The sequence below is a fragment of the Fusarium falciforme genome, chromosome 1, assembly GCF_026873545.1.
Source record: "Fusarium falciforme chromosome 1, complete sequence".
Classification (NCBI taxonomy): domain Eukaryota; kingdom Fungi; phylum Ascomycota; class Sordariomycetes; order Hypocreales; family Nectriaceae; genus Fusarium; species Fusarium falciforme.
Genome location: NC_070544.1, coordinates 4,230,434 through 4,256,673, shown reverse-complemented (window position 1 = coordinate 4,256,673; position 26,240 = coordinate 4,230,434). Strand labels below are relative to the sequence as shown.

Sequence of the window (26,240 nt, the reverse complement as noted above, 5' to 3'; positions counted from 1 at the left end):
CGTTGCTTTCGCAACCCTTGCAACTTCCATATTGTCGCCCTGAATCATGCATGCCCAAGCCAGAAGAGGCATCAGGATCATCCGTGCCGTCGTCCCATGCATCCATCCATCATCGGCCCTCAATTCGATTCCGACCCTGCCGTGCTCCCAAAGAGATATTCATGCCGGCGCCGATGCGAAACTCCAGATGCTGGTGACCCAAATGCCCATCTTACTATTATGCATGCCCATGTACATGTCAAACTCGCACTTCCATTAGATTGCTTTAGCCGTCCAAGTCATTTCGCTATCTGCGAAAGTTGATAATGGCGAGCTATCGACATGTTAGCATCACGGCCATTGCCTCTTCTGTCAGCACACAGCTACTCACCCTGCTATTAGAGCCATAAGCCAGCTTTTGTCCGTCAGCATCCCAACACAGACAGTGCTCGTCCTCCTCATCTGTCTCGGCATTGGCCTTGGGGCTGAGCCAACCTGGGTGAACCGGTCTGCTCCAGCTCGCTCGGGGAACAAGGTGACTTCCCACTTTCCAGATCAATACCTGTGTCGATGTAGCTCCCGCAATAAACGCTCCGTCAGGCGTAAACGCAAGTCGCACAATCGGCGAATCCATCGTCAAGAAGCACTTGGCCTTGCTCTCGGGCATTCGCGCGTTCCAGATCAGTATCGCACAGTCGTCGCCTCCAGTCGCAATCAGCCGCTCGTCGTCAGCACCTGGCTGGTTTGCAGGAAGTGGTTGCCATTGCATCGAAGTAATGGCTCCTTGGTGTGCAGATATTGACCTCCTCTGTCCCTTCTCGTCCCAGAGCTATTTCAGTCAGTATATTTACTTCTTTAGTTACCATACTGCGGTTTCTTACATCTAGTGTGCCCTTATCACTCGATGTAGCTGCCAGTCTTGATCGTGCATCAAAGAGCACCTGCCTGAAGCTATCATCCTCCTTGGTCTCGAATTTCCTCGCCTGAGCTATTGTCGTGTCGGTGCAGTGTAGGCATACCATCAGGTCGCCACCGCAAAGCAAAAATTCGTGATCACCCGTCCAGACCGCATCGAGGGGAGTAGCCTCGATATCGTGACCAGAGAGGAAATATGAGAGAGAGTTGCCTGCGGGTGGGTAGTGCACCGTCACAAGAGCGCCTCCCTTGTCCGGTGAGATGGCGAGGAGCGCTGTGTTGCTGGGGTTCCATGAAAGCTTGATAATGGGCGGCTCCGATAGCTCTATCGACTGTAACAAGGCGCCCTCGGCCGACCATACGTTGATCGACGCTTGATTCCTAGAGTCTGTGGCAACCGCAATGGCAGCACCATCTGAAGTCCACGACAGGGCGGTTACTGTCGTATCGCGGGGAACGTCACGGTCCAGCAGGGTGTGGCCTTGGGGTGACACGTGATCCTGTCCCGCCTCAACGGGGCCGGCACGCGCGACCGTCCAAACACGGGCTAGCGCATCCGTTCCAGCAGCCGCCAGGATGGACGGGTTTCTGGGGTTCCACTCGCACTGCAAAATGATGGGAGCATTCTCAGCACCGGACGGAGATGGGGGCGACGGGGTCGTTGCATCTCGGCCGTCGCCCTTGCTGTGAGTTTGACCATCGTCCACGAGCCGGATAAAGGTCGTCTCTGGAGCCAGCTCCTCGACCTTGTCGACCTGGGTGCCCTGCTCGGGTCCGTCAGTACGCACAATCGGCTCCGGCGCCTGCTCGCCCTCGAGCGGCGAAGGGTAGGCGTGATTGTCGGGTTGGTTGTCCACTTCCATCGGTGTCGTGACCGGAGGTCCTGCTGCTGCTGATGCCGCTGCCGATGCATCGGCGCCATGCTCGAAACCATTGCTTAGTCGCTGTCGCTTAGCCGGCGAACCATTCGGTAACTGTTGAGGCGCTCGTTTCCGTGATACTTCTTCAACCTCCTCTCCCTCAGCATCCTCTCCTTCCTCCTCGTCGATTTTTGACTGTGGGTGGGCGTCCAGAGGGCCAAAGATGCCGACCTGCAGCGCCTCGGCTGCTTCCGCCGGTGCATCCTGAGGCAGCTGCGAAGCCTGAATGTCAGCCCGTGACCGTTTCAAACGTTTCGTCTTGTCACCAAACTGCTGCCCGCCTGCTTGGGTGGGGGGGCAAATGAAGCGCAGACAATGGCAGCAAAATCCGATCATCACTTACCACCTTGCGTGCATGCTCGCGCTCCAGCGCGTGGTACAGGAGGCCGCGGTTCAAGACCGAGACCAATGCATGGCTCTTGACGTGGCGCGCAAAGGCAAAGTCTCTGTGAGGTTGTTTGACATGCCACTCCTTTTGGAATTTGGCCGCCGTCTCCCGGTAATCTGCGGAGGTGAGGGTTAGAACGTGCCGCCACAGGCGCGCAGAACTGAGTGCTACATACTGCCTTCGAGAAGGTACCTGTGAGGGGAGCAGCGAGGCGTCGGTCAGCGCAAAAAGTCCAGGGGAATACAATCACGAAGAGAACCGCTGTGTCGGGCAGCGGGCGGGGGACGAGTGCAAGTCGGGGGACGCGGTGCAGCGACGAACCTCCAGACGAGATAGTTGACTCTGTCAGAGTCGACGAATTCCTTAGCGACCATGATGCCGAGGGGCGCCGCAGCAGGCGCAGCGTCGCTGAGGGGCAGCGACCGAGCAGATGAAGCGGATTCTTTTGCGAGAGTCGATGGGCTCTTTGAAGCCAAGCCTAGGGGTCAAATCGGACGCGGTTTGGTGTTTGATCAATAATCTGGCGGGTTGATGAGGGAAAGGCGAGTGAAGATGCAAAAGAGAGATGAAATTCAAGGTTCCAGTTGGGGCGGTGGTGGTGAGTGGGTACGTACCTACCGCCCCTTGTCGCTTCCCTGGGCTGGGCTGGTGCCGCTCCCACCACGGTCGCCTTTCGCTCTCCCCGTTTCTGCCTCTGGCTCTAGCTCGGCCTGGCTTCAATTAGTTGGGGTGATGCGTGTGTGTGTGTGTGCGTGCAAGGATGGGATGGACACCCTGTCTTAGTACCCTTAAAACGCCAAGTAGCGACATTGCTCGCGCTGGAGCTACGGGGCCTTTACGGGGAGCTAGGTACGGGGCTGACTGGGGTTGATCAGGACTGATCCATGAACAGCCGGGAGCCTCCAGCGCGCAACAGGCCAGGCCCGGGCAACACTGGGTAAGGGCAATCAAGGGCGACAGACGAGCGAGCGAGCGAGCGAGTGGGCGGACATTGAACAGAACAGCTTCCAGGTTGGCCGCCCAGAAAAGGTACACCACAGTCCAGTACAGACAGGGCTACAGGTACCCACGGCTGGCTCGAAATGGGGCTGGCGCTAGTGGACGCCAGGTCGAAGGATGGAAAAAACAGAAGTGCACGCCAGCCAGACGGTCTCGAGCCTTTTCGAGATGGCGAGGGCTGGGTGCACCAACAGCCTGCTGCGGGCGGGCTCGCCCAAGTACCGCTACCTTGGAGATGGGGGCAGGCCAGCCAATCGATGGGTCGGCCGAGTCTCGTGGACCTGCGGATTGTGGAGTTGAAGGCTCGAACAAGCAGGGGTTCGCTGTGAGGATTTGAAGGTCTTGGAACCCGTTTTGGCCATGGCGCATGTTGAATGGTGAATGCAACCCCCAAGAACTGAAATAACCCCCCCTGTGTCGTGCTCATGCTCATGCCTGGACAGGGAGCCGACGCACCAGCAGCGGCAGCCGGGCCACCCTCCTCCAGGTGGAAAACGGTACTTTTCTCAGGTACTGGGCCAGGTCAGTCATTCGTTGGCTTCCATGCCTTCGCTAGAGAGCGGCGTTAACAAGCAGGACAAGGTTTGAAGATCCCACCCCTTGTTGGTGGTGACAGGGCCAGGAGAGGAGGGGGGCGACGTCGAATTTCCGATGCGATCGAAGACAATGGTCCAAGAGCCGACAATCCATCCCCCTCCCATCTCGTCTTTGGACGTCGCTGTCCTCGAGCACGAGACATTATCGCGCGTGGTCGGTAATGGACGCCCCTGCCGCTGTCGGTTCGCCGACGGGTGCCATGGTGTTCCGTCAAAATCCAACAGGCGGCCCCCAGCTGGTGCATAACCTGGAAGGCTTCATCAACAGGCGTCCAATCACGTACCGCGCCCTCCTTAGTCAGGTCAGCCCGCAACAAACGCCAACCCACTCTTCCTTCGAGGCTCGGGTTGATGCATTCGCCTTTCTTCCCAAAATCTGAGACGGATGCAGATCGGCTGCGACAGGGGTTAAGCTGCCCACGTCTGAAAGTACCGGTACTTCGACATGTGTCAGGTTCCGTCCCCCGCCCATCCCTTACCCCCTGTTGTGTTCACTCCAATTCGAGGTGCAATGTCACGATGGCTGAGGAAACGCGGTCTGGCTCAGGTTCAAGCTTGTGTCGTCATGACGAGAACCGGGGCAGCATCGAGAAAACCGGAGGGGTCACCAGATACCCAGCTGAAGAGTCTCCCGCCCGGCGCCATTTTCTAGTAGACTCTTCAAGGTCCGGGGAGGCGAGATTCAAGAACCGGACCATCAATCGAGGCCCACCAAAACACTGCCCCGGCATCTAGCCTGGATGCTCCCACAGCTCCGGACGGACAGATGCCACCGCGAACAAGGATGCCACACCCAATGTCGTCCGCACATCTGAGCCATCCATCTCTGCGTGACATGACATGCACAACTCACTGCCTCTCGGGCACAAGACCAGGCTAGGCACGCCGGTAACCGCCAGGCAGAGATGATGAGTGCGGTCGGCAGCATCGATGCCCACAAGATAGTGATGCTTGTTGAGCCAAGGTTGCCAGCGTCATCGCACTCAATACATACGGCTGCTAGCTGATGATTTATGGCTGGTGCAACAGTCCCAAACCCCTCGCAACATGATTCTTGTGCAACCAGGATCTGCCCCGTTTCGGCTCTCCGAGCTGCCTGCGCAAGAAAACGGTTGTCACACCGTGACAGTAACGGCAGCGATAAATATCGACCGTCGCAACGCGCTGACAGCCCTGCCTTGCTCTACTCGTCATTACGTGGCAACACTCTAGTTCGGTCAAAGGGGCCGCCAAGGAGCCCACCGTGGAACTGGGGACCATCGGGGCGCCCTGGTCCGGGCCTTGGGCCACCATGCCTAGCGCTCTTCATAGGGACGAAATCTGGCATCATGATTTGAATCGTCCTCAAGATGGATGACAATGCGACAGGAAGGCGAGCCGAGTAGGCCATTCTCGAGACGACATAGGACATTGAACTGGCCGTACCCATGATCTCGCTCTGACAAGCTGACAACGTGATGCTGCAGGATTCCCTCCCAACCTACCCATGACAAACCTCCGAGCGTCGGGTACCCGCACCTTTTGACTTCGACAGGGACCCGTCATTTGTCGAGTGCGTCAATGCACGGACTTTGTGATGATTTCAGCGGTTGGAAACAATGCAGCAGAGTAAACTGTTCGTCACGAGCCGATTGATGATGATGGTGCACGTTGGTACCCGTCCACATGGAGATGTCGTTTGCTTCCCGTCAAGCTTCTGCTGGGGGCCTGGGAAGCCCATCATGATCACTGCAATCTGGAACGACGAGATTGTTCGTCACGTGACATTGAATGTCGCAAGCCTCCCGTCACATTCCCGAGGTTCTCATTGTGCATCTCCCGCCGGTACTTGGACCTCCACCGACGCAAAATGACCTGAGCCCATGGCGCCTCACAAATCTCCGGCGCCCTCACCTCAGGCACCAATCTTTCTTTGACACTCTGGGGACTCACGACATGGCTCCCTACTGCTGTGCTTGGTCAAGGTGAATCTCTATCTAGCCACATGCGCCTTTTTCATTTGAATCTCAACAGCACAACACCAGGTCGAGGATGTGGCTTGCTTGCTTGCTGTGCCCTGCACGACATTCCAGAGTCGCTAGCCCCACTCGCTCCATGTTCTGTGAGGCAGGGGAACAGTTGTTCGACGGTTTCAACCCTCCTGACCAATCAACGGTCAAATTGGAGACGGGCCTTGTCAACAAAGTGCCTCCGTCATCCCGCTGCCGAGGCCGCCGAATCTTCACCGACTTCGGTATCTGGGTCTCCCCATCCAAATTTGAGAACAGCCCACCAGATGTGATATCAAGGGCTACACGCGGGATATAACTGACAGGCTGCTGCGGGCGCGCATCTACCGGTGGCTGCCTTGCTGCGGTCGCCGTGATAAGGGTTCCGTAAGGATTCCATGGACGCGATTGCTTCAACCAACAGGCTTAGTGTCAATGCCTGGCCCGGTCTAAAGATCGTCAAGGTGAAACATCCGAAGCTTTCGATGCAATCTCTTGATCCCAACTCTAAGCGTAGCTCTATCGTTGGATGCGGGCGCTTGCGGAGCTAAGCGTTAGAAGCTTGTTCCCTACCTACGGGTATTTCTTTCTTTGCTGACTGTTGTGCGACAGGCAATTCTTTAGGCCTGGCGTTCAAGGCCAACACTCAGTCAAATATGATGACTTGACATGTTCTCCCTTGCAGTTTGCCGAGCTGCGCAGTGCTGTGATTCCACGTGTCGCCCCTCATGTTGTCTTCTGTGACCCGTTGTCCAGGTTGCGATCTCAAACTCCCATCACCGTGCAGAGAGTCTTGTTTCACATCATCGTGAGCCTTGTTGCACGAATGTCTTAAGACAGCTCTGATCTCCACATCACGATTCCTCGAATAGTCCAGAAGCGCGATAGCCAAGATGGTCAGGTTGGAAGAGGGGTCCCTTTAATTGCGTTCGTATGTGGGACCAAAGAGAGAAGTGAGCGCGGTTCTCGGGCTTGTTGATCAATGCGAGAGGGCGGCCTCTTTGAAGTGCGAGATTACAGACTTGGTCAAGTGATGAAACGGAGGAACAGGGGTGGGGTGGATAGTGTTTCTGCCTGAGGCCACATGATGCCAAACAATTTGCGCCACAGGAGTCGAGGCTTAGCCTTGTTGTGTGAGGCTGCACAGAGAGGACAGACAACCTGACCCAGAAACTCGGTGCATCAAAGGGGGAAAGAAAGAGAGGGCAACCACTCATCAAGCGCCGACTCCAACCACGAGGCTTGTAGAAGCAAGACAACGCCTACGACATAAGCCTTTCCTTGGCTCTACGCATCGGCTGATCGGCCCCTGGTATACACCGACATCACCAGAGCCCAGCGTGTTTCTTGGCTGAGTTGGACATCATCCAGCTTCAATACCACCACCCTACCAGAACCGTCTTAGACTTCGCACCCAGATACTTCGACCACGATGCCGCCCCGAATAAATATTCCGCCGGTAACGCGCATCCTCCTCATCGCGCTCCTCGGCCAGTCCCTCCTCAGCGCCGCGATCCGATACCGACAATGGACCGCCCACGCCGACATCGTCATCCCCTACCTGACGCTGGTGCCGCAGCTGTCCATCATCTACCCGTGGACCTTTATTACGTCGACGTTTGTTGAGAGTAACGTTTTCACACTCGGTATCGCCGGCGTCACGCTGTATCATGGAGGACGCTATCTGGAGAGAGCCTGGTCTTCGGCCGAGCTGGCCAAGTTCCTGGCCCTCGTGTCCTTGATCCCCAACTTCCTGACACTCTGCGTCATGGTTCTCTTCTTTACCCTGACGCGGAACGAGAGCTGGACGTATGTGTGCTCCAATGCTGGTAACCTGATGCGAGATTTGGCTAACGAGATACTCCAGTCTAACCGTCATTGCCGGAACGATCCCTGTTCAGATCTCCTTCCTCGTCGCCTTTAGCCAGCTTGTGCCGGCTCATACGGTGACTCTCTTCCGCGGCATCCTATCCCTCCGAGTGCCCCGATTCCCGTTGGTCTACATCGGCATCGTCTTTCTTCTGTCTCTTACTCCTATTCTTACGAGGGCCGCCCTGTGGCTCGCCATCTTTGGTTTCCTTACCAGCTGGACCTACCTGCGATTCTACAAGACCGTCTTCCCCGACCTCGAGTCGTCTCAGCCTGCCTCCCAGCGTGGCGATGCGAGCGAGACGTTTGCGTTTGCCGAGTTTTTCCCAGGTCCCGTGAAGCCTTTTGTGGCCGCGGTCGCTGACCAGATCTTCCTGGTGCTGGTGGCCATGCGAGTGTGCACGCCCTTCTCCCAGGGCGATGCCTCCCGGAACGACCAGCGGATTCACCGTAACGCCCCTGGAGGTGCCCGCGCCGAGGCTGAGAGGAGGAGGGCCATTGCCCTCCGAGCTCTGGACCAGAGACTTCACGCCGCCACTGCCAACCAGGCGGCGACGCGGCCGTCTGCCCAACCTCCCAATCGGCCTTCGGGTCCAACTGTGCAGAGCCAGCCTCAGCCTGCAACTCAGACGGCCATGACTTCGTCTCCTGGCCCGATGCTGGGCGAGACCAAGTTCGAGCCCGACCACGACGACTCCAAGAGCTAAGGGTTTGGCTAGCATACAACAGCCCTGTGTGATGTGTGTCGTGTACGATGTACGATTCTTTCTTGAACCTGGTCAACGGATGCCGATATGGGAAACGGACAACAGCAGCAGCAGCGTGTACTCGCTAGCGATGTTTTAATAGAGAAAGAGTGTATGGACGAACGGTTGGCGGGCATAGTTAGTGGAGCACTGGTGTTAACACGGTTTCTGGGAGGTATTTCCTTTTGAGTCTGTGGCCCTGATTGGGGTGTTGTAGCCTCGAAGAGTGAGGTTTTCCAGTATTTATGCTAGATGTCAATTTTCAGCAGGTACATGGGCGAGGTTTAGAGTGCCTTGGATGTGACCATGCGGGAAACTTGGGATGGGTAATGTGAGATGGCTGCGTCAAATTGACGCCGATTTACTTTGTTGGTGTCACTCGACTTCTATGTGGATTGTCACGGCTTATCAGATGGGAAGTGTGGTTATGTTCGTGATCAAGTGGTCAGGTGGGCCAGTGGATATCACCCGTGATGAATGCTCTGAGGGCAAAGCAAGAAGATGTAGAGATAATACTCATTTCTACTCAATAAACATCGTCCTTGCGTTTCGAGAAACTGAGAAATCAACAGCCGCTATTGACCAAAGTTGAACATCGCTTGAATACTCGACCCCAGATGCAGGGTAGGTGAACCGGAAAGATCATGATTGTTCGGATCTAGATAACCCCAGAGAAGCGTGGCTTTCCCAGGGGCAAGGGGTCATGCTGACCAATCAGACAGACGCAATTTGCATGCTGTGTCCTCCCCCGGCGATGACGACTCCCAGGGAGAGCTGTCAACTTTTCCCCATCTCCCATGTTTTACGAGGCCTCTGTACGAGTGGGAACCGGCTCAATTGCACCGGCTGTGTGTCCGAGAGTGCTGCTGGTCTTGCGTCTAGAGGGGTAGACTATATCTCTCCTCTCATCAACATGGGTTGGCCTTACGAGTTCGTCACCCTCACGGATGAGGAGAAGCATCAGCGCCGCATCGCCCTCGAATACTACGCCTACGTCGCCTTCCTCTCGGCCTTCGCACCTTGTCTCGTCTCCGTTTTGGTACGGCTCATCGCCCGCGTGCGCCGTGCCCGACGCGGCCAGTACAGCGAAGTTCCGGGATCGCCAGGGGTAAAGGCGAGTCAGCAGAGATGGATCACTAGGATGATTGGGAAGTGGTCTGCCGCCCAGTGGTGGCTAGGTGAGGATGTGTACTTTATAGGATCGCGCTGGGGACAGCGGGATGAGTGGGTTCTTGGTGTTGCTTGGACGTTGTGGATGTTGATCCTTTGTGTTCGGGGAACGGGCAAGGGTAAGACATTGAAACTCGCCGGCTGCCCTCATTGATGAGATGTTTCTAACTATTTATAGACTATCTTCACCTAACGAAGCGCTTCGGCATCATTGCGACTTCGCAGATGCCCATCCAGTATCTCCTGGCTCTCAAGGCGCTCAACCCCTTTGCCTTTATCTTGCGCTCATCTCACGAGCACCTCAACCGGTACCACCGCGTGCTAGGTCGGATCATCTACTTCCTGCTCATCCTCCACGCCGTATTTTACAACATCTTCTTCTTCGAGTCTGGAATCTGGGTCAAGCGCTTCTTCGCCCCGGTCGTCTTTGCCGGCGTTGTCGGCTTCGCGGCGTTCCACGCTCTCACAGGCACGGCCATGGCTCGTGTGCGCGAGTATTCGTATCGCATCTTCTTCGTCACTCACCTCGTAGCCGCGTTTTCTATTCCGCCTCTGATCTACTACCACGCGCACTCTGCCCGGTTCTACGTTGCTCTGGCCGTTGGCAGCTTTGTCGTCGACTTGGCTGCGCGCAAGATAACCACCATCACCGCGCCAGCTGTTATCGAAGCCATCCCTGGGACAACCCTCGTCAAGGTCTCGGCCACTATGCCTAGCAGCAAGATTGCCAAGTATCGAGCCCGTCCAGGATCTCACGTCTACCTCAACATGCCATCAGCTTCTCGCCCGGGCATCGGCCAACTCTCCGCTCCCCATCTGCTCTTCGAGTTTCTCTACAACCCCTTCACGGTGGCATCAACTGACGAGGAGACACGCGAGTTGACGCTGGTTGCCCGCACGCGGACCGGACCGATGACGGGCCGCCTCAGCCACTTCTCCTCAACTGGGAGCGCCTCGGGCAAGATCGAGCTCAACGTTGAAGGCCCGTACGGCGCCATAGGAAAGACATTCCGTGATCTCATCGACTCAGGAATCAACCGTGTCTTGCTCGTCGCTGGTGGTGTGGGGGCAACATTTGCAGTGCCCCTATACCACGCTATTCTGGCCGAGAACGCATCAGCACACGTTCAGCTCATCTGGGCCATCCGGAGTCCCGGCGATGCAACCTGGGCATCGTCAAGCCCAACGGGAAAGTCCCTCCTCGATGATGACCAGGTGCAGCTCTTCCTCACAGGCGACATGGGAGTCGCCGACAGTGGAGTCGAGATGAACAGCCTGCAACAAGGGGGCGCCCGACCGACCCGGAGCCCCAAGAGGCCTGATTTGCAAAAGATTGTTGACGACACGTTCCGACAGGGGCAAGGAGAAAAGGTCGCCGTCTTGGTTTGTGGCCCCCCTTCGATGGCGAGCGAGTTGCGGAGAAGTGTCACGCCTTGGGTTATGGAGGGGCGGGAGGTGTGGTGGCACAATGAGAGCTTTGGTTGGTGAGAGGATATCGGAATTGGTTGGATTGGATTGGCCTGGCGTCTGGGTTGTTTCAGTTTTCATATGTCTATATAGTCTAGATTTCCACCAAGATAGATGTGTAAGGATATATGCGAGCCTCGTGGTAGTTATGTCACGGCAATGTTGGTCCTTGACCTAAAGCACCCATAGCCTCCTTTTCCCTATGAGCCGAGGTAGTATGCAGATATCTATTCTGGCTGATATACATCTCCAGTCTTGAAAGAGCGTGGGCGTAGCTCGATATAGTGGAGGCGAAAACGGACCTGTATGCCAATGAGGTTAACATCTGTTGAGTCGCAACAGTCACATCATAACTGGAATGTCATCAAGTCATATTGCTATGCTCCCTTGTTCTCCCTGTATCAGCGAGTTTTCGCCTCTTTAGTCATAATTCTCAACCACCAACGCCCCTATCCATCTCCTCTTGGCTACCAAGAAGCCCCGCACCCCTATAGTCACTGTCGACTAGGTCTAATCTTGTATCCCCTTTTACAGGGACTGCCGCTAATTTGGCAAGGTTTATGCATAAACTGAAAGAAAGGGGAATTGAAAGAACAAGGAAACTGCCATCTCTAAGGGAATCGAATCGTATATCTGGTGTCGTAAACGGCATTAACCGACGTCCTTAAAGGCTGTCTTGTCCCCACCTCATCTTGTGTGCTACAGCTTCACTGTCGGTAGCGAGCGAGCTGTGCCATGATGTTCTGTACTTGGACTGCCGCATCACCGTTCGGGGGTGCTCCGTTCGACGGGGGCTGCGCTCCATAAGGTGCCCCGTAAGAATTCGGAGGAGGTTGCTGGGCAGTGGCATTGCCACCCAAGCTACCCAAGATTGCCTGTATATCAACCTGCGGCGCGGCGGGGGCAGAGACTCCTGTTGGAGGGTGAACGGGATTTTGACCACCTGGCTGGATCTGTGACAACAGCTGCTGGAGTGCGGCAGGGTTAAGCTGTCCCACGAGGCTGGCAATGTCGGGACCACCTGCAGAAGGCTGTTGGCCATACTGACTCTGAGGTGGACCAGCTGGGAACCCGGATGTGGGCGGTTGGTGAGGTGGTTGTCCACCGTACGGATTGCTATATCCGCCATTTCCGCCGAATGACTGGCCGTAGCTTGGCTGGCCTCCTGATGCCTTGGCCCGTATAATCACCTCGGCTGCGGTAGAAGGCTCCAGGTCAACATACTGGTCAAACCGAACGTTACTTGAGCCTGCTGAGCGGTCGAAAGCCTGGACCGGAATCCTTCCGAGGTTCTGCGCTCTGAGATCAAGGTCCACCACTGCATGTACACCCTCGGCTGCCTGTCGCTGAACAACGACATCCTTGGGGATTCTGGGATGCAGGTACATGACCTCGGATCTCAGACCCTTGGCCTTGAAGGCTTGTTCCACCCAGTTGACAAAGTCGCGGTTGACGTCTGGCTGGAGAATGATTTGAACGTCTGGCACATCGGCGCCGTACCGCCTAGGAAGATCGAGTTCGCCTTCATGCCGAGGTCGCCCGTAGGGGCTTGGACTTCTTCTCCGGTAGTTGTCCTTGTCGTTGCGGCCGTAGCCTGGTGAGTGTGACCGCCCACGTCCCCTACCACCATCATAGAAGCCCCTATCGCGGCCATAGGACTCGTCTCTCTGGTAATCATTACGACGTGGTGACTGACCGCGGCCTGGCCGGTAATCATCCCGGTTCTGGTGACCATGTCGTTCGTTTCGGCGTCCGCTATCACGCCCCCGGTTCCTCTCCGGGCTTCGGGCTCTCTCCTTTTTGGTCTTGTCCTGGACACGAGATACTTCGAGATCTTGAATCTGTTAGAACACCTTCACTCAATCACAAAGGGATGTCAACTTACGGATCCTGCGCCCCTTGATCTCGATTCCCTGGAGGTTCTCCATCGCTCTCCGTCCTTCCTCTACCGAGTGATACTGCACAAACCCATAGGCAGATTTGAGAGAAATCTGGGCAAGCCTTCCGAACCGATGAAACAGATCAAAGACGTCACGCTTCGATACCTTGTCGCTCGAGAGGTTGCCTGTAGAGAATATGTGAGCGCCGTTTTTGGACGCGCCAGACGCGGATCGTGTACCAATAAAGATGCGAGAGCCTTCAGGAAAGCGGTCCCACTTGGCCTCCGACATGTACTGTCGCTCATCAGCCAAGAACTGATCCCACTGACGTTGGTATTCGGCATCTTGAGCTCGATCAGCAGTATAGGGGGCGGACTGAGGCGGGTATGGAGGGGCATTCATGGAAGTGATGGCAACGGGCGCGTGGAGACCAGAGCCAGGAGGAGTTGCAAAATTGCCCAGTGCATCAGGAGCCGTGACAGGCGCCCCAGCAGCCACGTACGTGGACGGTTGACCGGGGGTCGGCGGTGCGGCCACACTGGAGGGGATACTGGCATTGATGCCCCCTGGGTGGTGCTGCGAGGCATACGACTGGGGCGCGGCTTGCGACTGGGGGGGCCTCGGAGGAAGAGAGGCGGATGATGGGAAGGCTGACGACGAAGGTCCCGGTTCAGCGGACGGTTCACCTTTGGCGGACAGAGTAGATGGATCTGCGCTGGCACTGGGCTCAGCAGGAGCAGTGAGGTCGGCGACAAGCCGTTGAATATCAGTTGAGGCACTGGGAGAACCGGCGGCGTTGGAGTCCGCCTTGGCTGTAGCTGGAGACGATGCCGGCTGGTTGGAGGGTTGCGATGTGGCCGGCGTCGTAGCACCGCCGAGATGGGCTTCGGACGAAGCGTTGGAAATGGCCGTTGCCACGGGCTCGCCTGGCTGGGCTGATGATGATGATTCAGGAACGGCATGTGAGACTTCTGATGGGCGACTTGTCAAGTGATCGGATGAAAGAGAAACTTGGTTGGATTCTCGGGGCATCGATGATACATCTTCTGGCTGAATGTCCCCGTCCTCACCCTCCTCCGGCCCAATCGGGGAATCAAAGGTCTTTGCGTAGTCGTCATTGCTGTCTGGGAGCTCTTGCTGTGGATGAGGCTCAGGCTGGGGTGCCGCCTCGGTGTCGTCCTCGCCGTAGGGGTCGTTGAGGCTGTCGTCATCTACGATATCGTCATCACCGGCCCCCGAGATAGGCTCGAGGTTAGGGGCGCTGCTGGCCGTGCCTTTGGCGGCATCAGCAGCAGCAGCGGCGGCGGCAACCATGGCGTCGATGGTATCGACCGTCTCCTGCAGCGCGGGAACTGCCAAGGACGTGGCAGAGTGAACGGGCGACGGAGAGACAGGAGAGAGATTGGCAGTGGCCTGGATTTCCGCCTCGGGTTCTGGCATTAAGTTGGGCTTGGGGGGTGTAAGAGTGATGAGTAGTAGAGCGCAGATTGATGAAGAGAGCCTCTCAAGCGCCGCAATCGCACAAACAAGGCGGGCACGGGCGATGGTGCAGTTGGAGACGGTGGAAATGGGCTCGTCTCGTTAGTGGAAGTGGCCGCCACGCGACGGCCTGGCGCAGAATAACAAGTGGAAGCGCGATGGAGAGATTGGGCCGCGGTCAGAACGGGGGGTGCCAGGAGCTGGATGGAATAGGTAGGTAGTAGTTGCGGACCAAACGGGCGTAGAAACAAGCGGAAAGAGGATCGGCACTGTCGCAAGAGTGCGATGGAAAAGAAGCAGGCGACGACACCGACTGCTCGACAAGGAAGCGAGCAGGTAGCAACTTGCGACGTCGGAGTTGGGTGTGTCGCACCGGACGAATGAGTTCGCGAGTGTGGAACACCTCAGGATGCGGCACGTGAGAGCAAAGCGATAAGGGCTAGAGGTTCCTCATCAAGTCAAAGAAAGGTGCTTGGCCTGGACTCGGCGCGACAAAGGGATTGTCGTGGCCGCAGAGATTGGTCCTCGGGCAAAGCGTCGATGTTGGCGTCAGGTCAGTCAGAGTCTGGCGATAGGTGAAGATGAAACTGGGAAGAAGTAAGAAGGCTGGGGTTTCGGGGTCGAATGAGGCTGATCGGGCGCAAGCGTCAACCCCGACAGGTGGGAGGCGCTAGGCTATTTATGGCAAGGCGGTCAAGCGCCCCCGACACGGCAGTTTGTACGGCCCCAGCAGGACTTTGGCCGGCCAAAAAGCAAGCAGTAACCTTTCGCCAACCGTTGTATGTACTTAGTCAAAAGGCTGCAGCTGGGCCAGAGAAGGAACTGGACTTGGGAAAGTCTCTTCGGGTTCTTTCTATCAGAGTTTTAAGCTACGCGCGTGAATGATGCTCCGGCGACAGTTGACAGCAGTTCTCAGGCTGCGGATACAGCCCCAGCACCAGCTCTTGCGCTTGCTAAGCCCTCCTTTTGCACCCAGATTCAAAAGATACCAGGCTTTTGACGCTGATCTTGACCAAGACGCGCTGGCTGAAGCCCGAGCTTGGTTCCGTTCAGAAAGTGAATTATCGCGACTCCCAAAGGGTAACACCACCTACGCTCGGTCTAGTGGGCCGGGCGGACAGCATGTCAATAAGTGCGCAACACCTCCATAAAAGTCCTCGCCGAATATCGTCGTGCTCACAGACACAAGGACCGAAACGAAGGCCACAACAGCGTATCCAGTTAAAGAGTTGCTCTCGACACTTCCCAAGTTGTTGCATCGTAGCATTCGAGAGTCGAAATACTACACGGCAAAGAGCGACTCCCTTACCTTTCACACCCAGGACTCCCGGTCAAGAGATGCAAATGCCAAAGAAAACTGGAGAAAATTGTTGAAGGAGATTTTCTGTATTTACGACCAAGTTGTTCCCAACGAGACGAGCGAAGCAAAGCTGCAGAAGCACGAAGATTCGTAGGTAGCCCCTCTATTACTTGTGCGTCGTGAGCCGTCTGTTGACAAGGAGAAGTCGGAAGAACTGGGACACCCAAAGGTTGAAAATGAAGAAACAACTCTCCCAAAAGAAGAAGGACCGCAGAGGGCCACCAACTTGACTGAATAGCTTGGTGAACATGAAACAAAGCCCATGAAGGAAGAGGAGAAATCGAAAGATTCCACGTTTCGCAGCTGGGCCTTGTTCCTATTGAAGGGGAACAACGAACAGGCTGTTGGTCGTGCTTTTGTCATCAAGTGGTCATGGCGGTGATGGTAATCTTAATGAGACAAAACGAGACAATGGATGGCAAGAAAACACAGGCTACTGTAAAGACGACATGTACAATACGCATCGGTGATGGGTTAAAAGAGGAGCATCTATAGGAATTCAAGCATTGCGCATTCCACACCGGCGGTTAACAGCCGTTATTAATCGTCGACCGTGCCGGTAGCGGGCCTATATGATCTACAGCTACAGCGTCTACCGATAGAGCGGATGAGACGAAACGAGACAAGACGAGATGATGAAGCGAGCGCCTTGATCAGGTGCCAGTACGTACATCGGATCTTTAACTGAAAGGGACCAGAAACCATATGATGCGTCCAAAGGTGAAACCCTCATCATTGCCGCACCATGTTCGGCAATGTTGCCGTTTTGTAGCCACAAGCCAGGCTCGCGTCCCGTCTTTATTCCTGCGATTACGACCACGCCAATCTGTTGCACATACAGTACAGACCGTCCTACATTGGCTCGACCAACAGATGGAAGTCCCCGAAGCCAGACTCGCATCTAGACCGGCCCCCGTCAGCCCTTTTGCAGTCCTCTTCAGCTGGGCCTCCCTCGCCTGACTATCCCTCCTCCGCTAATAAGGCAACCCCACCTTTAGATCCATCCATTCTACCCACTCGACCGCGCTCCCTCTCCCCACCACCACCACCACCGCCAGACAGCATCTGTCTTCAGCTGCTGACACTCTTCCCTCTTCAGCCGGCCGGCTCTCTTTCTCATCCTCTCTCCTCCCCCAGCAACGCACTCCTCTGGAAAGAGTGTCCATCGCCGCCTCCTCCCCTCGCGACAACACCGCACAATACTCACGCCTTGCGCTCTTCAGTTCACCCTCTGCGGGGCATTGCGATATTCCACCTCTCCCTACCTACCTTACTCCTAGACGGGCCCTCACATCACAACCCTCAGCATGGACCCCGCCGCTCGTCCACAACCTCAAGTCCAGCCTTGTAGATACAAGGTTGGCAAGACGCTAGGAGCAGGCTCCTACTCTGTCGTCAAAGAGTGCGTCCATATTGACACAGGCCGCTACTATGCCGCCAAGGTCATTAACAAGCGCTTGATGGCGGGTCGCGAACACATGGTGCGCATTGCCTTAGTATCCTCCTCTTCGTTGGGTTCCTCCCGTTGCCTATCGAGGTCGAATAATTCTTCTCTGAAATCCCTAGTAGCTTACACGAAATGTGCAATATAGGTTCGCAATGAGATCGCCGTCCTCAAGAAGGTCTCCATGGGCCACCAGAACATCCTCACTCTCGTTGACTACTTCGAGACCATGAACAACCTCTACCTCGTCACCGATCTTGCTCTAGGAGGCGAGCTTTTCGACCGAATCTGCCGAAAGGGCTCGTACTTCGAATCCGATGCCGCCGACCTCGTCCGCGCTACACTCTCCGCTGTCGCTTACCTTCACGACCACGGAATCGTCCATCGCGATCTCAAGCCCGAGAACCTGCTCTTCCGCACCCCAGAGGACAATGCTGACCTTCTCATTGCCGACTTTGGTCTTTCGCGAATCATGGACGAAGAACAGTTCCACGTTCTCACTACAACTTGCGGTACTCCAGGATATATGGCTCCCGAAATCTTCAAGAAGACGGGTCACGGCAAGCCCGTCGATCTTTGGGCGCTGGGTGTCATTACCTACTTCCTTCTCTGCGGTTATACCCCCTTTGACCGCGACTCCGACTTTGAAGAGATGCAGGCCATCCTCAACGCCGACTACAGCTTCACCCCGATCGAGTACTGGCGCGGCGTCTCAAGCCACGCCAAGGACTTTATTCGGCGCTGCCTGACCATTGATGCTACCAAGCGCATCACAGCCCACGAGGCCCTTCAACATCCTTTCGTCGCAGGCTTTATCAATGCCGAGGGCGAGAGCCAGAACCTGCTGCCCAACATCAAGAAGAACTTCAACGCCCGCCGGACCTTGCACGCAGCCATCGACACTGTCCGCGCCATCAACAAGCTCCGTGAGGCACAGAATGGTCTGATGGACGGCGCTCGATCCAAGGAGCCCAACCGCGGTGCTGCACGGCAGCCGCAGCCGCAGCAACAACCCGGTGTTCGAAAAGATGACAGCGCCATATCCATGACCAACAACAACAACCAGCCTAAGGACAGTGGTTATGGAACACAGACTGAGACTGACGTGGTCATGGGCAACACGGGGGCTCCCAATGTCCCATCCGCATTGCAACCGGGCAATAACGGGAACCGCATCATCGAGACGTCCAAGGGCCTCTGGAGTGGACCTGCCATGAAGAGGTAGAACCGACATGCGGGAGATGTCCATGCCATTGGTACATTACGAGGGAGGATTCACAGTCAACGGAAATTGACATGATTTGCGTCTTTTCGCCGAATGAGGGATGAAAGTTTTCGTTGGGAAGAGGCCCTACAGGTTTGAAAGGGGGTTCAAAGTCAAGACCAGATAATGCAGGTTCATATTGGCGATTTGATGAGCAAAGTGACGACTTGTTTATGCACGGGAAGACGAGGAGCATGTCAGCGATATTGTTCTTGAAGTCACTGGACTTGAAGAGTGGGAGTCTTGAAACGGAGCGCAGGCTCGCCGTTTGAGGAGAAGAAAGGATGATGATGAATCAGCACGGTTTCATTTCTCTCTTTTTCTTTAAATTCTCATGTTTTCTTGTTATACTTTTTTTTTTCTTGCTCCCTTTTCTTACATGTCTTCTTTCCTCCTTTCGTGTCTTGTCAGCAGCCATGAGACGTTTTTGGAGTAGATACCAGGGACCACGCAGCCAAAGTCGAAATCAAAAACACTGGGGAAAACTTGACACTTGGCAGACTTTGTGCCCTTGTAACTCACTTGTTGGGGACTCGGGTGCGTTGGGAGAGAAGCGAGAGTTTCTGTGCCGCTGATTCATCTTCACGTATGAGACCGAGATAAGTTGCGGATATGATGAAACTCAAGCAGTCCGAGTGTCAAACTTGTCAGGTTTTATGGGGCCATCGACGTTGGATGATGCGTGAAAATTAAACATGAACTCTACATCTGTTGTTGCAGACTTCCAGAGGCCATTGGTTGATCGATAGACGTCTCATGGGGAGCCATGATGGGAGCCAAGGTTCCAACAACCAGAATCTTGTCATCGTTAAGCAAGCTCGGTGCTAAAAGTCCAATAGTGATTTGAACATGAGTAGTATGAAATAAAGTACCTCACTACTGAATTGACCGTTGCCAAGTCGCCAGACGCGGCATGATCAGCATCATGATTCCAACGTAACTAAGATTGAGTTCAAGGTCACCATTAGCAACACCGAAAAGAAAGTTGTCAACAAGGTATGAGAAACAAGCAGGCAAATACACACAGACAAACAAACAGGTGACAGTAAATGGTCTGTCAATTCCCTTCTAACTCCTAGTGTCTAGCGAGTGGTATCTTTGGTATTCCGTTTCCTGTTCACTCCCCGAAAAGACGTCCGCCTCCTTGCGCCGACAGTTTTTCATTCTCCAGAACCGTCCGAGGCTCAGCCATCAGCGAGCCAAAAATGAGTCCCTCCTTTTCCCATCCCCATCAAGAGGGCGCCGTGTGTACCTTGTCCCCCTTGGTCTGGCTCCAGGCTCTCTCTCTCTAGCGAGCGTCTCAATGCATGGCATCTCGTCCCCATGCCCACGCACGAATTAACCTCCTCTGCATTGTATACATTACTCTATTCAGATCCAGGTTCGTCCCTTAACAGGGTATAACGCATTAAGTTTGGGGCAAAGTTGCTCCCTGGAACCCCATTATTACAGTATCCGTCTGGCCCTGACGGCCCTGCGCCAGAATCCAGCATCTGCCGTAGTAAAACAAACACCGCGTTGCGCCGAGTCGCTGTGCTGTAGAATGCCAAAGATTTTGTCGAAAAAAATATGTAGGGTCGAAAATTAAAGTTGGGGTTTCGGGCATTATGTTCGTAAACTCCCATCAACGGTGGAAGTGTTGTGGGATCAAGTCGTCCAGAAGATATTAAAACCGTGTTGCTGAATCGAATCGATTACCGCCCAACAACCACTTCGCTCAGTTCCACATCGCGGGGTCGATTTTGGCCCTCCCAGGAATGTCCGTTTTCGTCCAAATCCATGAGCATGTGGGGGAGGGCCTCCTCCGACAGGGTTGGGCTCAAGGTTCCGCTGCTGGAGCTGTAGCTAGAGGCACTCGCTACAGTCCAACCATCGCTAGAGTCGGCCCGTGGACGTCCCAGCAGGCCAAGGCCGAAGTACTCGCCGTATTCCTCGTCCGTAATCGTGTTGCGGTCGCCGTACTCGACGTACTCGTACTCCCAGCGGGTAATCTTGTCCTCCTGATGTCGGGGCAACCATCGCGCCTTTGCCACGTAGAAGAAGGAGGCAGCAATGAGACCACCGCAGACCAGGTCGATCGCGTAGTGGTGGCTGAGGTACATAGTGGCCCACCAGACCCAGCCAGCGTAGAGGATGAAGTAGGTGCGGAACTGGGGGAAGCAGTGAGTCATGAAGAGGGCTTCAAGAACTGCATTGGCAGCATGAAGCGAGGGGAAAGCGCCGAAGGGCACGGGCGCAGAGCTGAAGTTGGTTGTGTACAGATCAATGCCGAAAATTGCGTCAATGCGAGCGAGTCCGGCGGGAGATCCGGGCATGCCGTACGCAGCAGGCTCGAGGCCATGCTCGTTCTCATACCAAGGAGGCGTGCAGGGGAAGACGAGCTGGATAGTGACACCGAGGATGCTCATCCAGCCGAAAGTGCGCGCGAAAACAGGGGTAGTGCCAGGGGCGCCAAAGATCCAGAGGATCAGGGCGCAGACGGCAGGAGCACCGAAATGGCACAGGCCATAGGGAACCCAGGCGAGGATATCGAGAACCGGGTGTTGATGGGCGGAGAGAATGCTGGAAAGGTTGGCGCCATAGAGGACGTTCTCGAGGGCAGGCAGCACTCGGACCCAGATGTGAGGTCGAACCTCATAGGGGATAAAGCTGGGAGAAATGAGCATGCGAGAAGGCCGAGAAGCTGCGGAGCGTAAACTTACCGGCTACAAAAGAAATACAGAAGCCAAATCCAGATCATTGACGACGGGAGGAAGAACTGGCGAGTGGCAGGCATGAGCACAAGCCAGACACTACCGACCACAGCCAAGAGCTTGACGCCAGGGGCTGGAGGAGCGATCCAGAGGCAGAAAAGTGCGAGGAGCACGAGGAAGACATATTGAAGATCTGAAGTTGCCCACTTGTGCTTCTGGAAATCGCGGACACCATCCCAGGCATTGAATGAGGTCTTGAGACCAGTGATCTCCTCGTTGCCAGGTCCGGATTTTGACTTGGTGCGGCGACGGCCGATGCGGTATCTTTGAGGGACCGCCGTGTTCATGAAGGGCAAATTAATATGGTCAGGCCAAAGAAGCTGCAGCTTCGGCTTGCCAGAGAGGGTGGGAAAGTCGTTCATTGTGACCGTCGGGTGGTGATGCTGGTCGAGGGGGTAACGACGAGGCCGGATAGGCGACAGTGATTGTTGAAAGCGCGCAGGGGGTTTGGTCGAGGAAGAATCTCGTAACTCGTAGTCGGTGTCCCAATATGAATACCCAAAAACTACCTCATATCCAAGTTGACCAATCCACACAAACACTCATTCAACGACGGTCGGAATCGTCGGGGTGGTCGTCTGCAGCGATGGTTGTCGAAGCGCTGGCGAAGGGAGGGAGGGAGATAGCACGCGACAGGACGCCACACAGGAAGATGTGAGGCCAAGTACCTGAAGCTGTGAAGAGAGAAGGAGGAGGAGGGATGCTTAACAAGGTACGAAGGTAAGACGAAACCAAGCCGAGGATCGAGAGAGCAAAGGGAGGGAGGAAAAGGGAACAGAAGGAGAGGAGACGGGTGTAATATGAGCAAGTGGAGGAGTGGAGGAGAGAGGGATCGAGAAATGATGACGAGTTGCAGGAAGCGTGGTGCAGCAGGGGCTGCGGCCGGGTGCTTTGCAGCGCTCGCAGCGCTGTGCCGACCAAAGTCTACAGTTGACCACTTACACGCGCACCCACTGAAGGGACAAAACGACAGGGCCTTGTCCAGTGGGCGCTACTGGAATTAGCTTCGCAACAAAGGGGGCCCGCAATAGCAGCAAGATTTTTTTTCCTCTTTGCACTCGGGCATTCGTGCAGGCAGCGGACGCCGGATGCTGCGGGATCAGAGTCAAAGCTACAAGGGCCCCGGGTACCGTCAAGCCAACAAGCCCCAGCGGGGCCCCTGTCGATGGGGGACCAGGGTGGACTGGAAATTGCACTGGGGCCGGCGCCTAAGCCTGTTTTGCGCCGTCGTGAGCCTTCTCTGACGCTCTCTGGTTGCCCCGGGAGCCAATCAGGCGACGCGCCTCGACCAAGTCGCGTGTGCGCGAGCCGACGAGACCAGAAGCTGCTGACACAGCAGAGCAGAGCAGAGCGGACAGCACACGGCCGGGCACCGCGGAGGAACGGGGTTTACGGCAGCCCGAACGACGGCGTATTACCGTAATTTCCTGGCAGTGTGCGCCAAGACCCATTGGCGGCTCATGTCGCGTGAGTGAGGGTTCCCTTGCTAACTAACGCAGACTGGATTGCGACGACATCGCGTGCGCCCAGGCGAGGCAGTGTGCGATACGTACGCACGTTTTTCCCCCAGCCGCAAAAGCTGGAAATTGGATATGGCCATCTGGAACAATCATTGATTGAATATGGAAGGCTTAGATGAGAAAGCGGCGTGGTTCCTGTCTGGTCTGGTTCGGCAAGCACGGCCACCGTAATGTGGAGTGGATGAGGACGGGAGGCAGCCCACCCTTTTCCCTCGATCTTGCACATCATCCATCCTTGGCGGGCTGCCGGGCAACCTGAAGAGCCGTTAACGACGGGTACCTCGGCGACGCAAACGAGCAAGGCCTGGGGGCATGTCACCCCTGTTTGAATGATGATGGTCCATGAACAGCACGTCGGAGCCTGCCAAGACCCACGACCCCGAGGGCGCCGATTCGACGCTGAGAGAGTGAGATTGGAGGGGGATTCGCCGACGTGGACACTCGCACAGCACAGCCAGCTCAACCGTTTTGCTACAGCACCTACAGGCCATTCCATCCGTTAGGGGCCCTGGAGACTCTGGCTCTTGGCTCAGTAACTGCACTACAGCCGGCTGCGCGTACTGTGACAGTCGATGAAAGGACAGCTGTGACGACAAGACGAGACGAGACAACCCCCCGGCACGATGGGTAGAGCGATTGCCTTTCTTTCGCTTTCATCGATGAAGCAGCCGTGTCTCTCCGGCCCACTCCTTTCGCCCCTCTCATTGTTCCTCGGCGTCCTCGATGAGCCTCCTCCATACTCCATAACTGTGGCTGATTTCAGTATAAACGTCACCATCAGAAACGGTCGACAGTTTACTGTCTTAGCTGGCTGCACAGCCTCTGGGGCCTTGGCGGGTCATTGTGAATCGTCATGACTGTGGCACAGCGACCTGGAACCGCGCACTGCGTAGATTTGACTGACCAAGTCGCCAATCAGCTTCACACGGGAGCCAGGCGAGCCTTGGAGCTCAGCAGACAGGGTCTGGAGAATGAGATGGGGTTGCAAGAAAATGACGATCACCCCGGCTCAATCTAACATCACAAGAGGACTGCGGGTACAGCATATCCTGACTGATGAGCATTGGGCAGGCATCTCGGCAAGCGACATGTGCTGGCAGTCAGTCAATGCCCTGCCCAGCAGGGCTAATACGGCATACGGGCAATACGCGGAGCTGGGCGGAGATGCCCATCGACATCCATTGGCAAACCCGCTGAGGTCATGACAATTCTCTTTTCTGCAGAGTTGATCAGATCCAAGGCCCCGTGACCATCGAGACAGGGCTTCTACGCTGCAATGCTTCCACTTGTGCATCTGGTATCTCATGCTTTGGATCACTCGCCCTTTGTTCAATGCACGGCCACTCCGCTTGCGTCGGGCTGAACGGGACCCCTCGGTCGGAGAGTTTATGTTGAAGGGTCTTGTTCGACCTTTGACGGCCGAGCTACGGTGCATTCCGCCGGGTGGATGATGCAGACGATGATGGCGCCCAGGCCCAGACGAAGAGCTAGGGAACAAGCAATCATGGGAGCTCCACTGGCAAAGTTTCACAGGCGCAGGCCGAGATGGACAACGGTGCCATTGGAGGCAGAGACAAGGATCAGCTTCTCGGCGTGAGGAGCTGGGGCCACTGCATCTTTTTTTTTTTCGCACCAAGTCGCATTTACAGAGCTAGCGAGCGGATGGCGAGGTCAGCGGTACTTGTGGTCGAGGTACCTTGTCTCTCCGTCTTTCTCGGGCCAAACATGTGGAATGCTTTCCGTGGCTGCCGTGGCTTTCAAGCTCTCTCACACTTTGACCTCCACACCCACACGTCTGGTCGCTCAACACCACCACAGCCCTGAAGCTCGGCTCCATGATGCCCTCTGATGTACCTCGTCCGCGGAGGCAGACGGGAGAGGTACTTGATGATCGCTGATCCTAGCTGCATGTCTGGTCGGCAGCGGCGCACCCTGCATGGCGTTGGCGTTCGACCATCAAACATCACCAGCCTCTTCCCAGCAGAACAGCACAGTAGCACAGTCAGCTGCAACCAATCTGCCACGGGCGTGCTCTCCTCTCACCCCAAGCAACCCATCCATTAACTTCCAGCCCGTCGAGGGTGTTGGCCAATATCACCACTTGTCTGCTGAAACGGCATCAATCGTGCCAAACCAATCAATCATGTGCCCATATTCCCTACCCCTAACCGGTTGGAGCAGTGACCGACTTGAGTCTCGACTCAGCCCTGTGCCTCCTCACCCTGCAAAGCAAATCATGAACATTTATCACATACGACCAGAGCGAGGTCGCTTGATGGATGATGCGCGTACTGTAACGGTTCGATGGTTCGGGCTTTTTGGCATCATCCAGACCCTCGCCCCTTCACTCTCCCACGCGAGTAGCCGCGCGCCCTCGCCAATCCGTCACTCAGGAGACACGGACGAACTAGGATGTAGCAAGCAAGCAACCCCACGAAACCTCGGTCACCCATGGGTTGAAGCCTCGTTCGGTCTCGGTCTCGTCGCTCAAGGGCTCGCCATTGCTACATTGATAATCGCCTCGGCTCGTCCGGATGCAGCGGAGGAATTGATTCTGCAGAGTCAGTCAGCAGCACTCACATCAGCAGAAGCGACCGTTGAGCCTCTGCCATTGAGAGCGGCAGGCTAGCTGACCTAGCTCCTCTTTAGTACCTTTAAGCCCCATCCTCATCGGACGGTGACGTCGCTTCCGTCCGCCCTACCTACAGTAGGGCTTGCAACCGGTGCTTTGCACCCTCCGAGCCCGACTCCCACGGGGTTTTGGGGTGCGCCGCTTGCTGGATGGAGGCTCTTGAGACGGCTGCGGACAGGCTCTCCCATATGCGAAGCGCGGATTCTATCTAGTGCGAGGGATCCGAGGGTGGAGCGCCTCTAACATCGGGATTCGGGGGACGGACAGCTAGCTGCAAGGCCAGCAGCGGAAGACCAGGGGTTGCTGAGATTAAGAGGAGGGCCAGCACCCAGGCTCCCGCGACAGGGATGCGAAACTTGTCCAGCTCCCTGGAAAGAGAGAGAGAACGAAGAGAGACCTGGTAGAGAGCATGGTCCCTTGCGTGGTCTTGATGACGGATTGGATGCGTTGGTCAACAGGCTGACGTTCCTCCGGAAATCTCTAACAGGTCGGCGGCCAACGAACGAGGCCCGTCACCGCCCATGCCAGACGTTTTGACGTGTCGTGGTGCGCGGCTTCGCAGCATTTGAACCAGTTTGCTGGTCCTGGCCTAGGGGATCAGCCAAGGGGACCCTACCTGCGCACGAGACACCCATCACCTTGAGGCGCTAGTCCTCTTGGCCCCATTTCACACATTCAGGCGACCTGACGATCTCATGGAGACGATAAGATGAAAGGCGGATTGATCCTTTCAGCCCGATCCCCCGGGATCGCGCGACTGGGCACAACTGTGAAATAGGGTTGATTTCCTTGGAGATTACCGTCTTGCCACTCATTAACTGGCAGACAACGGTGAAAGGGGGACACAGGGCGTGAGATGGACGATTAGGAG

General features: G+C 55.8%; 7 protein-coding genes across 7 annotated transcripts; 4 read left to right on the top strand and 3 right to left on the bottom strand.

The window, feature by feature from the left end:
* Nucleotides 1-286: 286 nt before the first annotated feature.
* NCS54_00119400 (LisH domain-containing protein) lies at nucleotides 287-2,576 on the bottom strand (the record flags this gene model as incomplete). Its single annotated transcript, XM_053146826.1, has 6 exons — nucleotides 287-313; nucleotides 371-808; nucleotides 861-2,036; nucleotides 2,158-2,318; nucleotides 2,378-2,394; nucleotides 2,524-2,576. The coding sequence occupies 6 exons, from the start codon at nucleotides 2,574-2,576 to the stop codon at nucleotides 287-289; spliced, it is 1,872 nt and encodes a 623-aa protein (XP_053002801.1).
* Nucleotides 2,577-7,217: 4,641 nt separating this feature from the next.
* On the top strand, nucleotides 7,218-8,361 carry NCS54_00119300 (Hypothetical protein; the record flags this gene model as incomplete). The annotated part of the gene is made up of 2 exons (XM_053146825.1): nucleotides 7,218-7,594; nucleotides 7,653-8,361. 2 exons carry the CDS (start codon nucleotides 7,218-7,220, stop codon nucleotides 8,359-8,361), a joined length of 1,086 nt encoding a protein of 361 aa, XP_053002800.1.
* A 952-nt stretch (nucleotides 8,362-9,313) lies between these two features.
* Nucleotides 9,314-11,058, top strand: NCS54_00119200 (FAD-binding FR-type domain-containing protein; the record flags this gene model as incomplete). The annotated part of the gene is made up of 2 exons (XM_053146824.1): nucleotides 9,314-9,689; nucleotides 9,749-11,058. The coding sequence occupies 2 exons, from the start codon at nucleotides 9,314-9,316 to the stop codon at nucleotides 11,056-11,058; spliced, it is 1,686 nt and encodes a 561-aa protein (XP_053002799.1).
* Nucleotides 11,059-11,744: 686 nt separating this feature from the next.
* On the bottom strand, nucleotides 11,745-14,357 carry NCS54_00119100 (RRM domain-containing protein; the record flags this gene model as incomplete). The annotated part of the gene is made up of 3 exons (XM_053146823.1): nucleotides 11,745-12,871; nucleotides 12,923-13,102; nucleotides 13,157-14,357. The coding sequence occupies 3 exons, from the start codon at nucleotides 14,355-14,357 to the stop codon at nucleotides 11,745-11,747; spliced, it is 2,508 nt and encodes an 835-aa protein (XP_053002798.1).
* A 920-nt stretch (nucleotides 14,358-15,277) lies between these two features.
* Nucleotides 15,278-15,986, top strand: NCS54_00119000 (RF-PROK-I domain-containing protein; the record flags this gene model as incomplete). The annotated part of the gene is made up of 3 exons (XM_053146822.1): nucleotides 15,278-15,528; nucleotides 15,586-15,846; nucleotides 15,902-15,986. 3 exons carry the CDS (start codon nucleotides 15,278-15,280, stop codon nucleotides 15,984-15,986), a joined length of 597 nt encoding a protein of 198 aa, XP_053002797.1.
* Nucleotides 15,987-17,063: 1,077 nt separating this feature from the next.
* On the top strand, nucleotides 17,064-18,425 carry NCS54_00118900 (Protein kinase domain-containing protein; the record flags this gene model as incomplete). Its single annotated transcript, XM_053146821.1, has 2 exons — nucleotides 17,064-17,237; nucleotides 17,349-18,425. 2 exons carry the CDS (start codon nucleotides 17,064-17,066, stop codon nucleotides 18,423-18,425), a joined length of 1,251 nt encoding a protein of 416 aa, XP_053002796.1.
* A 1,733-nt stretch (nucleotides 18,426-20,158) lies between these two features.
* NCS54_00118800 (Hypothetical protein) lies at nucleotides 20,159-21,579 on the bottom strand (the record flags this gene model as incomplete). The annotated part of the gene is made up of 2 exons (XM_053146820.1): nucleotides 20,159-21,113; nucleotides 21,167-21,579. 2 exons carry the CDS (start codon nucleotides 21,577-21,579, stop codon nucleotides 20,159-20,161), a joined length of 1,368 nt encoding a protein of 455 aa, XP_053002795.1.
* Between the last annotated feature and the right edge of the window lie 4,661 nt (nucleotides 21,580-26,240).